Source organism: Dermacentor albipictus, chromosome 6 (genome assembly GCF_038994185.2).
Source record: "Dermacentor albipictus isolate Rhodes 1998 colony chromosome 6, USDA_Dalb.pri_finalv2, whole genome shotgun sequence".
Lineage (NCBI taxonomy): Eukaryota > Metazoa > Arthropoda > Arachnida > Ixodida > Ixodidae > Dermacentor > Dermacentor albipictus.
In genome coordinates, this window is record NC_091826.1 from 67,313,079 (window position 1) to 67,325,962 (window position 12,884).

Sequence of the window (12,884 nt, forward strand, 5' to 3'; positions counted from 1 at the left end):
TGTAAAAAACAACGTAGCTTACATTGAGATCATACAAAACGTTTACTGCGTTTTCTCATGGCCAGGTCACATTTCTACCGACTTTTCAAGCAATACGCTCAGCCGCCATATTTTGTGGACAGCCGAATGTGATCTATATCATATTTTTACTTCTATTATATTGCTGCATTCGCGAATCGGCCTCTCTTTGGGGCTTTCGTCAGAATTTCAATGAATCTGCATGTAGCTAGTGTCACATTAACTGTCTGTTTAGTCGTCTATGGCGAGTATTGGTAAGCAGCGTAAGATGATCTTCATCACGAAAATTTGTTGAATATTCCCAACGAAAGTGTAGGCTTCAAGTACAAACTGCAGTTCCATTACCAGAACGTCTCGTCACGGCTTTCAGGGTATCTTCGCATGTTTCGTCTGTTTCTGTGCGGAGACAAGTCTAGAATCAAGCCCGCTAGGTTGAGTGTTCGGCCCTTGTAGAATGCAATATAGTGTATCGGAGTAATATAAACTAATCTCCAAAACGCACTGTCCAAACTTATGACGTCACGTTAATTCAGTGCGGCGACCACAAGATGACCTCGCCATCCACTTTGCGTTTAAGCGCCTTTATTGGCTATCCACGTTTTCCACACACGATAAGAATGACATATTTTGGTGTTCCGGCTAGAAGTGGAGTCTAACAACCTAAACTAGCTTTGTACGTTTTCGTGAGCTTTTTTTAATGAGAACCCCTGAATTAGTGGGTTGGAATAACATTTCGCAAAGGGTCACAATGTTGCGTATTTACCACAGATGCTTAGGTTGTCACAGGAAGCACGCATAGATATAATCAGAGACCATATAAGTCAAACTCTTTTATAACGAAGTGTTTGGGGCGTCTTAAATCGTTCGTTATACAGGTCGCTTCTTTGGAAAGGTCTCTGAAGACACAGCTCTGAATAGACACAGCTCCGGAATAGAACCGGGACATAATTATTCCCCGTCATGCAGGTCATTGCGTTGAACAGGCGTCCGACTGCATTTTCATAAGCATAAACCAACAGACGTACAATTATCCCCCAGGACGCAATTACCTGTCTATCATACAGCTTTTTCTTCAGCCGCATTCCGTCATTCCCCAAAACAGCGAGCATGTGGACAGCGGGAACTTCGTGGACTTCTAATGTGGACAGCGGGAAACCCGAAATCCGAGCGTACTCACCTGTTTGCAAGCATCCATATTTGCCCCGTAGCCAGCAATGTCCTCTCTCAGATGGACGAAGCTTCTACGCGGCTCGAGGGAGGCAGCTTCAGATCGGCGTGTTTTCCCTCATGGTTTCATGCAGCCTTGATGCACAGGAAGCGAGGAGCCGGCCAGTCGGCATCGTCTAACGAAGTCTATGAGCTTAACGAGGCTCTATCTTATCGCTACAACAAAGAACGCCGGCTGCTCTCACGATTCGAAGCAGTGCAAGCGGCAGACAGGCAAAAAAAATTACACATACAAAAAAAGTGAACTGCTGTTCCGAGCGGTCGTGGAACAGCTGTTGCTGAAAATCGTCGAACTGCCGGCGCATCCTGCGCTGCTTTTCTGCGTAGAGCGCGTCTATAAAATCACGAACAGGTTGCCCACATGTATGCCATGTCCTTGGCTTCAGTCTTTCAGCAGCCGAAATAACACACGCCTCATACGCGCATTTGTGTAGTGTACGCAAGAGCAAGTTGAAAATACACACGCACTGCACACCGCGGTTCCACTGCGACCAAGGGCTTTGTTTATCACAGGATCTCGAATGTAGAATTTCAGGCGACCAAACTTAGACGATCGGACTGGAATAAGTAGATAATAAAAATATTTGTTTGTGCAATATACCTGAATCTATTGATCCCCCTTTTTTATCCTGTCACCGATTTCCAAGACAATTAAACATATTAGAAGTGCGATTTGGACAGCTGGGCCACCAATAACTTCGACAATTGTTCTCTCACACGAGGAGTTTTCGCTGTTGTCATGCAACAGGGACCCCCTTTTGACAATTTACATGTTTATTAGAGATATAGAATGACTACATTAATAAATTTCCAAACTTATCAATGTATTCTTTCATTCTATTTCTTCATTTTAGGTTATTTTACATTATAACTTATTCTAGCTTTCTTCTCAATTATGCATTTTTCTCACACGTACATGGTTATATTCAAAACATATTGGACTTTTCATACTAATAAGAAAGTCGCAGTGTCGCCCGAAGGGCGAAGCATCGATTGCGATAGCTAATTATTAGACCGCCATTATAAGTAAGGATAGTAGATTTACCGGCCGCATAAACTTGTAAACACTCGCTTACTAACTAAACTAACAAGCATGGTGTCAGCGCACACAGACAAACATGCACACATCACACTCGATGACACGCGGACACTCACTGTCGGAAATCTGGCGTGACGAAGTGGGGCAGCAGCAGCGAGCGAAGGGACCTTCGTGCCGCGTATCGCTTCAATACAAACTGAGCGGCGAGAACACAGCCCACACGAAGCTACGAGTCGTCGGCCCACCTTGACTGTGCCCCCAAGGCAGATGGCTTTCAAGATAAAACCCGCGTGACCGTGCATGGCCGCGCCATACGCAGTTGCTTCCGAAATACAACGCCCCCCCCCCCCCCTGGCTCCTCTCCTCCCGGTTCTTCGCGCGCGATCATCATCATCATCATCAGCCTCGTTACGCCCACTGCAGGGCAAAGGCCTCTCCCATACTTCTCCAACAACCCCGGTCAGGTACTAATTATGGCCATGCCATGCCTGCAAACTTCTTAATCTCATCCGCCCACCTAACTTTCTGCCGCCCTCTGCTACGCTTCCCTTCCCTTGGAATCCATTCCGTAACCCTTAATGACCTTCTTGCTTAATGACCATGACCCTTAATGACCATCACCCTTAATGACCGTCTTCCATCGCGCGCGATGGAAGACGGTGCAATTCCTCCTCGCTTTCCTCCCTTGCGTACGCGAGATTAATCCGCGATCGTCGGCTCACTCTCGCGTGCTTTCACTCGCACGTACAGCATACGGGGCGCCACGACGGTGTTATCGCCGTTGGACTTCATACGGAACATCACGGCGACGGCAATGACGATGACAAAGATGCACCTGGAGTGTGCATATAATTAATGTTGCAATAAAATACAGCTATATTATCGCCAGCTTCATGGATAATTATGTGAAATTGGTGAGCCGCCGTTGCGAAATAAAAATAAAGTCGCAATTTCGCCCGAACGGCGAAGCATCATTGCAATATCAAATTAGTAGATAGTTATACGAAGCAATCATAATACTTTTATCAGCCGTATTAACAAGCGAACATTCGCTTACCAATTAACTTAACAAACACGGCGTCACGCGTCTGCGAACTAGGGGGTTTTCCTGTGATGATAATTACTATATTTAAGCTAAATGTAGAAATTAAGAAAAATAGAACAATAAGCATGGAAGATTATCAATTATGGATAACGTTATTTGGTCACTCACCAACCGAAGACGACGGTGAGTGATCAGCGTGACATGTTTTGGAGGATCATCATCACCACGCCAACACCACTGCGGCCACCACCACCACCAACATCATCAGCAGCAGCGGCAGCAGTAGCAACGTCATCATAGTCCTTATCGTCATCCTCAGTGTGGGCAATCTGACTAATGCAGGCCTCTATAACTGCTGCAGTGAAAAGAAGTAGCAAATGTTTATGCCTGGAGTTCCGTAGTTCAAATAGTCTGTCGTACAGAAAAACAAAACATTATTTGCCCTTACCGCTTCAGTTCTTTGCCATTTGATTTGAAGACCAACTGGGTGTGAAGCTTTTCAGGCAGAAAAACGTCGACTGAGCAACTACGGCGGGTGCCGAACCCTATAATTGATATCAATGGAGAACGGCTATCTGTGAGCCGTGAATATAAATTTTTAGGTATCATTTTTATACTGCAGGGTAACTATTGTCCCGCACCTGAAATATCTCAACGCGAAATGCCTTAAGACTATGAACCTCCTAAAGCTCTTATCACGCACCGCCTGGGGAGGCGACAGGAGATGCCTTATAGTCTTCTATAGAGCCTATAGTGCAGGGGAAAAGAAACTGAGCGTAAAACGTGCTTTCATTCTGCTTATCATCGGCATACTCCACTTTTCCCTGCATTTTTTCTGAGTATCGAACCAATTTTTATCTTTTTAGATGAAGTTAATATGCATCTTAGGAATCATTTGGCCGGGTCAAATGATTCGCCATTAGTTAATGGCCTTGGCGCCATTAAACACCACACATCCATCGATCGCGCTTCCACGTGTTTATTGAGAGCTCCTAGCAAATTCGGCGCAGTTCGTGTTGGAACACTCCTCTGTTACTGAGACGCGCTTTCTTTTAGGGTATTGATCACGTACTGCCGAATGCCACAATTCACTGTACACTTGAACTAAAGCAGTCAAGTGTTGAAACACCGCCTCTAGCGTTCCCAGGACGCCATAGTATTTCTCCGGAAACGTGCTGATGAATGACGTTTTCTCCATGACTTCTGCCATCTGGCTGACACACAGGAGGAATGAGTAAGTCTCCCCCGAAAAAAAAATGGTTCATTAATGCTAGCATTTTATTTAATCTAGATTATCTTAGATTATCATTCTACTGCATGACGCCGCATATCGTTATTAAGTAAGGTAGGGTAAACCTCAAAAAAATCGAATTTGCAATTTTGGCCCAGAAAAATCGAGTGCACTATGAAGAATAAACCTGCGGAAGGCTCAGGACCTTATTAAAGTTTCGCATCCATCCATCCATCCATCCATCCATCCATCCATCCATCCATCCATCCATCCATCCATCCATCCATCCATCCATCCATCCATCCATCCATCCATCCATCCATCCATCCATCCATCCATCCATCCATCCATCCATCCATCCATCATACAGCGCGGCCTCGAGTGCCCGCTCAAAATGGTTTAAATGCCGCGCCAAAATGTGCCGCGCGCTCTGGCGTTTAAAAATGGCGGACGGAGCTCGGAGGCCGGTTTGTTTATCGTTGTCTTTCGCAATTTTCTTCGTTATGGTGCGGTTTTTTTTGCTTGGGTATGTGTGGCAAATAAATGTTGTGCATTAAAAGATCATATTGTATTAAAAATATTTACTTTGATAGCAGATGTTCCGCTAGTGGTGCTCTTCTAGCGTGGGTCGTGTTTGATATTGTTGGCATCATTACGGTTGCGGTCGTGTCTGTTTCGTGTTTCAAATGTATTGCTTTCCCAGAAGATGGCACGATCTTCCAGGAAATGGAGCAGAAAGAGAACTTTCAAAGGTAATCGGTTCACTAGCAAGAAGGGCAGTGAGAAACCGGCACGATGAAGCGCAAGCTTCACAAAACTTGGTGAGAGGATCAGTTGTGATTCCTTTGATGTAGACGGGGCAAGTACGACTGGCTGCCGTCTAATCGACTTCGCTCTTCTCCGCAGTTTCTTGCAAGATGTTGCTGTGTGTAAAAAGTGCAACAAGGGTGCAATAATACTGGAAGAAGCTATTAACAGGCGAAGCGGTTTGGCATCCTCCATAAATTTCACCTGCAGCGAGTGCGATGCTCTCAGTGTGCTTGAGACATCAAGGCGCATTGCTGGCAACGTCTTTGAAGTAAATCAAAGGTTCGTTTATGCCCTTCGCACCTGCGGCAAAGGTTTGGCATCTGGTCGCATCATGTGTGCTGTGCTCAATCTACCGCCACCGCCAACAAAGTTTGCATCGTACAACGCGAGGCTTCTTTTTGCATCTACGACCGCTGTGAGTAATAGTATGGCAAAAGCTGCCGAAGAACTGAAGAAAGAGGCCTTCGCCTCTGATTGAGAGCTGGAAACTGCGGTCACAGTGGATGGGACGTGGATGAAGCGGGGTTATTCTTCACTACTTGGCGTCGTAGCAGCGATATCGGCCGACACTGGAAAAGTATACGACTTTGAAGTAGAGTCCAAGTTTTGCCACATGTGTGCCCGCAATCTTCACACACATGACAACTTGAATGAATGTAAAGTTACCTACGATGGGCCATCTGGTGGAATGGAATCTGCTGGAGCAGTAAAAATCTTTGGGCGCTCTGTTGAAAAGCACCAACTAATGTACACAAGTTACATTGGTGATGGAGACAGTAAGGCGTACATTTCGGTAAGAGACTCGCAGCCATACGAGAAGGCCATAGAAAAACATGAATGTGTAGGACATGTCCAGAAGCGAATGGGCACAAGGCTCAGGAACATCAAGAAGATTGAGAAGGGGAAAAAGCTTGCGGATGGTCTACCACTTTCCAGGAAAGGGCGCCTCACAGAAAAGGACATTGACTCCCTTCAGGTTTACTATGGCAAAGCTATTCGGGGAAATACAGACAGTCTGGATAATATGAGACGAGCGGTGTGGGCAATATACTTTCATAAGTTATCCACAGATACCAAGCCCCACCATGGACTCTGCCCAAAGGGACCCTCTTCATGGTGTGGGTATAACCGCAGCCTTGTTGAGGGAAGCCTTGAGACCTACTCCCAGAAAAGCTACCTTCCTGAGGCCGTGATGGACGTCATCAAGCCAGTGTTCAAGGCGTTGTCAGATCCAGGTCTTCTGAGCAAATGCCTTCACGGACGAAGACAGAACACCAATGAGTCGCTGAACCAACTCATCTGGTGTCGTTGCGCTAAGACAACATTTGTCAGTGCTGACACCTTGAGGACAGCAGCTAACGATGCTGTAGCCTACTACAATGATGGTAACTCTGCAAGAAAAGCTGTTCTAGAGGCTCTTGGAATTGTTCCAGGTGTGTTTTGTGATGTTGCCCTCGACAGAATGGACAAAGAGCGCGTTGACAGGGCAGAATTGTATGACTCTGCCGAGAGCAAGGAAACACGACGGGTAAAAAGGAACTCTAGGAAGGGTTTTGGAGAGACATGCAAGAATGTCAGCCGTGAAATGTATTCTCCTGGGGCATTTTGAGCATGCATGAGAAGTATGCAAACATAAAGCTTCATTTTTCTCAAATTGTGTTTTTTGCAAGTTCCTCAAATTCAATGTTTCAATGTACCTTTTCTCAGAAAGGATTCATCGGATTTCAGTGAAACTTTGCCCACATGTACATTAGCCAGTCCTAAATATTCGGAACTAAAAAAATTGTAGATGATATGAATGATAACACTGGAAGAAATTACACTTACAATGCCTCTGTGCATGCAGCGGTATTATTTTTTAGGGAACAAATTCCTAAAAGAATGTGGCATGTCTTTAGTTCAGATATAACCTATGGGTATGTAGAACAACACTGCCTAATATCACCGCATTCCTTTGAGTGGTTACAGAGAAAAGGTACATTGAATAATTAAACACGCCTGACATTTTGGGAATGGGCCAACTGACAGGTAAACAATCTAAGCTCACAAAAAGTGTTCCATATTGTACGCAGGGGCATCTGTTGTGAGCGTACGAAATTTGATGTAAATATCTGCACTTGTTTCTAAAATAATACGTTAAATGTAACATGTACCGTTTACCCTACCATACCTCCTTATTAAAACGCCACTCGTGTTCAGAACCAGTGGCGTCGTCCCTTTGAGGACGTGTCTCCGTAGGCTCATCAGCGTCTGAGTTTCGATATCGCAAGGGTATGGAGATTCGCCGCGCTAAAAAGACGAGAGGAATAGCAATTTTCGTAATCGCTCATGTAGCATGAAAGGCAGGCGACTTCAATTTATTTGTCGCGATCCGCCGCTTAAGTGCAATAACTTAAAAAGTTACTTCCGTGACTCTGGTTTATTAGCCCTATAATCACCATGCCTTATCGTACCTGTCATGTCCGGCCATCGCATACACCACGGTTCCGAAGAAACGAAATCGTAATTGGCGGGGAACAGGTGGGGGGGGGGGGGGGGGCGTGGAAGAGGGGATAGTTGCGGTGAATGACGTTTATAGTTTTCGAGTAGGAAAACTTGTTTGTCAAGCTGGCATCATGTACCATGAGGTAAATTTGCCTATCAGTGTTAAGCGAAGATGACTAATCGGGGAACACACGGAGGTGTCGTGACCGAACAGCCTCCACGTACGGTGGCTTGCAGCTCTGTGCGGCTTGAGCGTTCTAATTTCCGGCCCACGTGCACTTTGCGTGGACTCGTCTGACACCCGCAGCTGTTCGCTCAACGACAGCGCACGTTGTGAAGCCCGGAAGAGTGTCGTGCCGCCGACATTTGCTTTAAAGGCGAAAACAGTAACGAAACATTTGTTCAAGGACATACTAAAGACAAACTTAAGTTCAGCTGTACGAATAAACACCGCTTCTGAAACACCCCACCCCCCCTCAACGTCCTCAAGAGCCTTGCTAAACTAGAAAAGACGCAACTACGAGTCATGCGGTGCCGCCGCCATGCAGTTGCCGCACCAGCACGTGTTGTGACGTCATGGATTTTCATGGTGTGTGCCTGAGTCTGTTAATAATGTATGAATAAAGGTGACCAACATTGTATTCTAAAGGAGCCAAAGACTGAGCTCGGTACGGTCTGAGTTTTTTTTTGTTCTTTTTTTACTGAGCCAAAAATGTCCAAACACGAACAAATATTTTGTAATTCCTGACGTCAACACTCACGTGCCCGCACAGGATTCCGAAGCGAAATGACAAAAGAAAAGTTTTCTTTTTCTGTTTTATTATCAACTTATTGCTGCAAAATTAATGAAAATTAAGTTATAATATAATACTTTCTCAGGATACACTGATTAGGTGTTTTTCGTTAGTGTTATTTTACAAACAGGGGGGGGGGGGGGGGGGCACTAAATAGCAACACCTAATAATTTTACAGTAATAAAGTCATCATTAGTGTCCTCTTAAAGTATGATTTGATATACCCCGTCTTCAGCCAAGCACTTCCATGACACACAGTGAATCGTTTGCAAAGACTGAAGTAAAGGTGGGGTAGTTCAATGCCTAAAACGAAGGTTGTGATAGCTTCTTCGTTAAGGCTTCGCTGTATTTGGTGCCTTAGCGGTAGGGATGTTTACATATCTGTGAATGTTTCTTTCCTTTTGTTTAGAAACATTTCCAACAGAAAAGAAATCTTAAACAGAAAATATAAACCAAAATTATGTATACAAATAAGAGAAGGCGGGAAAGAAACGACGACTCAAAAATAAAACTTATGGAGGTTATGCGAGCTGTGAACATAAATATCAACGAAAGAGGACGTGATCAGTGCTAAGGCCGACAGATGCATTTAGTCCTGTTGAGCGATCGGCGTGTTTGCGTAACGGAGCGTATTTCAGTGCATATGATATTGGCGCACGTCAGCCGAATGGCCTATTCAATCATATTTTTTTATTTGAATATACTGCAGGCCCTTCACGGCCCGTGCAGGAGTGGTCCAAAAATGTAGTGGTAAATGCGAGCGCATATGCAGAAAAGAAAATTCATGGTGAGAAGTCAATACGCTGAATGAGGTTCGTAAAAGAGTCGATGTCATTGCAGCATGCAATATCAATTGTCAGCATGCTGCACTGGGAAATGGCTGACGGAAAAAGGGAGTGTTTACGAACGCCAACACGACTTAGCCGTTGATGGATTGTATTAGAATGATTGAGTCTGGTAGAGCGTCTAGAATGATCACGCAGGTAGTGAGAACGTGGTATCTGTAAATGACAATGATATAACTTATAAATAAGTTTTTGTCGAGAAATTATTCTTCTCCTGAGAGGGATCTTAGGTTTACCTTTGCGATGAGACCTGAGACACTGATTTCCTTTTGTAATCTCAGTGTACAACCCTGACTGCAAGCTTTTGTATCCGTTCTATCTTACTGATAAGGTATTTTTGATGAGGACTCCAGATTATATCAGGGTATTCTAAGCATGACCACTGATAGCTTACGTTCGGCTTTTTGAGACTTTTGGTAGAGATATGTGGCTTCCAGTTAAGGTTACCCGTGACTTTAATGCCTAAGTATTTTACCTGGCGCATTAGAAACAGGTGGATTGCTACATAAGTGTACAGTATCAAGCTGCTCTTGTTTTGATGAGGAATGGAGCCAGAAGCCATAAGTTGAACCTGACATGGCTGCTTTCCACGAGACTGTACTAAAAACATGTGTAGTGCGTGATCCTATGACCGGGCGCACGAAGATGCTACTCTGGCTGTAAAGCAGCTGCGTGGAGAGAGAAAAAAAAACCTTAAGCGCTTTAAAAACGGTGCTTTTTCCGGTGAAACGGCTACGCGTAGCGGGAAAAACTAGTAAATATATTTTGACTTCATATGGCAATTTTACGATACGCATGAATTCCAAATCGAAAGTTATCGAGTTCGACGCAGCACGTTATTCCACCGCCGTATTTTCCGAAACAGGTGCGTTTCAGTTGCAGCCTTCGGTGGGTACAGGTATCCGTAAAAATCGCGGATCGGCTCGGTTCGGCTGAACGACATTAAGCGATGGCTAGATAAAAAAACACACCAAGCTCAGAAAACATGTGCGTTTTAAATGTCGCATGGTCGCACTGTGGCATTTCTGAAGTACGGGAATCGAAAGCATTGCTCGGACTGTTCTGTTGCTGTTTGTATTGCACACGGCCCTACTTGAAATGTGGAACAACAGCGTGTTCCGGTGCTGCGTTCCAGTGCGGGGTGATGCGGTACCCCGTCTCGCCCCGAATTGGCTCAACATCAACACTGGGCCCTCGCCTCAGTCCCCACACCGCAGCCAACCAACAGGACACCACCGTTGACACCCGACCCGCAAGCATATATATGGCTCAGCATTTACCATCGCCATTCTTAGTGTCGCATGTGAATGGTCGCACTTCCGTTGAATGGTGTTGGCCTGTGAAGGCCTAACGTTCTTGTCAAGGTTCCCGCTTGGAGTACTCCTTGGGATGGGTGCCACGGCTATCCAACCAAAAGTTAGCGTGTCAGTATCGTGGGCGCGTGTTAGCGTGTCAGTGTCGTGGGCGCGCGCCACGTGTTAAAGACGACAACGAGGACGGCGTCGCGAAGCCTATCGGGAGGGCTGGCTCTTCTTTAGGCGCACGAAGCCCAGAAGATGGACGGTGGCAAAGTTGGCCTCGGTGTGTCGACCCGTGCGCAGTCGGGTGAGACTAGCGACGAGCGGCGCGAGGCCAACTCCCTGCCGGAAGACGGCGCCGGTCCTTCGAGTCAAGACCGGGTCGCCGCCGACGTTGAAGCCCAGCGCCAGAAGCCAGCCACCGACGACGCGGGAGAGACGTCGAAGGAGCGAGAGCCACCCGCTCCACCTGCACCGATCGGTTCCAAGCGCCAATCCAGGGATGGTCGTCGCGACTCACCTTCCAGGAGGAAGGTCAGACTCCAAAAATACATTCCCGAGTCTCAGGTCGTCGACTACGAGGAGCTGGACACGCGCAGGGTGAAGTTGTCCTGCTTCGCCAAGGGCGTTAAGACGGAGGACGTCCTGCGCATCTACTGCCAAGACGCCGTCGAAACCAAGCACCTCACCAAGGGCGATATTCTGATCCACGTCTTCGCGGTGTACGACTCCGTCGAAGAGGCCGTCGTGGCTGCTGCAACGCTGGACGGCTTTGTGATCAAAGGATCTCCCATCAAAGCTACGTTCATGGCTGAGCGTTGGAACGACCCGGGAACGCGCCCGAAGGTGTCGTCCCGCACGCTGGACATATGGAACGTGCCGAGCGAGTTCCTCAACAAGGAGAAGCTGGCAGCTGTCTTTAAAACCGGCGACGTAATCAAGGTGTCCTCTACCGGGCCTTGCAAGGTTAGGTTCTCGTCGCCCAGTAAGCTCATCGGCGCTGTCAAGGACCCCGCTTGCCGCACTCTGGCCGGGCAGAACTTGAAGTTCGCGATGGCCATTGACTCCGTGGAATCAAAAGGTCGTGCCAGAGCCAACGCCAAGCGAAATGCCAGGGCAGCTAAGCGACCTAAGAAGAGCGCTAAGCCCGGAACCTCGAGGCCCAAGTCGTCTGGTGAGAATAAGAAAGCCCGAAAGAAGTAAAGCACAAGCACGTGACACCGCGCGCCAGCTTCGATGCTGCTGAGCTTCAGCACGTTGCTGCAGCAGGAGTTCGTTTTTCTTGCAAAACGCGCAACCTGACACAAGTACCCGAAGGCGGCTCTGATCAAGCATTGAGTTGAAAGATGGTCTGTGGTGGAAACTTCACTTCCATAGGCCGACGCGCAGCGGTCTCACAAATGAGCACATATAGCAACGGACACCTTCATGCAGCAGCCGAAGGTTTGCTTGAAAAGACCAAGCTTCACGTTACTGCTAAATAAATACATCCAGTGATAGTCGCACGGGATTGTCTTTTTCAGCGACAAATGCTTTCTTTTTTACTTATATTGGCTCACAAGTTTCTGTGGTGATATGGTCACGCCAAAGCCCAATAATTGCTCCCAGAGCAGAGCAGCTGCGGGAAAGTGCGGTTTTATGAGTTGACCGCTGCGCTGGCGCTGGACAGCAGCACAGAAGCTGCTGAAAGACAGCAGCCCCGAAGAGTTCAACGCCAGGCCGAGCTGTTGCTTTATGATTTGCAATGTCCGTTTCCTCAATGAGGAGAAACGCCGATAGTGCCGTAAGTAATGTTCAATTGCTTCTATTTGTTTCTACTTCGTTGCAAAAGTGGCACAAAGAGAAATCCCCAAACCAGATCGGTGCATGCATAAATGTAAGGTTGACGACTCGACACCGCAGCCTTTCATGCTCTAGGACAGTTGGATGAGGGGCGCGCTGCATCCTTGCTTATTCTTCTATGAGCAACTACATCATACCCAGTATTATCACCAGACGACGTCAGCATATCTTGCTCTGTGTCTTAAAGTCACGACATTGTCACCAACCCCAAACCCAGTACTTTGAGGCCAACTTTATTATCAAACTAGAAT

At 46.6% G+C, this 12,884-nt stretch overlaps 1 protein-coding gene and 1 pseudogene across 3 annotated transcripts in view; one reads left to right on the forward strand and one right to left on the reverse strand.

Moving 5' to 3' along the window:
- LOC139061140 (ATP-binding cassette sub-family C member 3-like) overlaps window positions 1–1,536 on the reverse strand; it is an 83,563-nt gene extending 82,027 nt beyond the window's left edge. Inside the window, exon 1 of one of the 3 annotated variants that reach the window (XM_070540759.1) lies at window positions 1,068–1,155. In XM_070540759.1, coding sequence (XP_070396860.1) covers window positions 1,068–1,127 — 60 coding nt within the window. In that variant the 5' untranslated portion in view covers window positions 1,128–1,155. Of the gene's footprint in view, window positions 1–1,067; window positions 1,156–1,195 lie in introns of those variants that run through there. The other 2 variants (XM_070540760.1, XM_070540758.1) reach the window with 2 other exon arrangements.
- Window positions 1,537–5,355: 3,819 nt separating this feature from the next.
- On the forward strand, window positions 5,356–6,979 carry LOC139047031 (uncharacterized; annotated as a pseudogene).
- The last annotated feature ends 5,905 nt before the right edge of the window (window positions 6,980–12,884 follow it).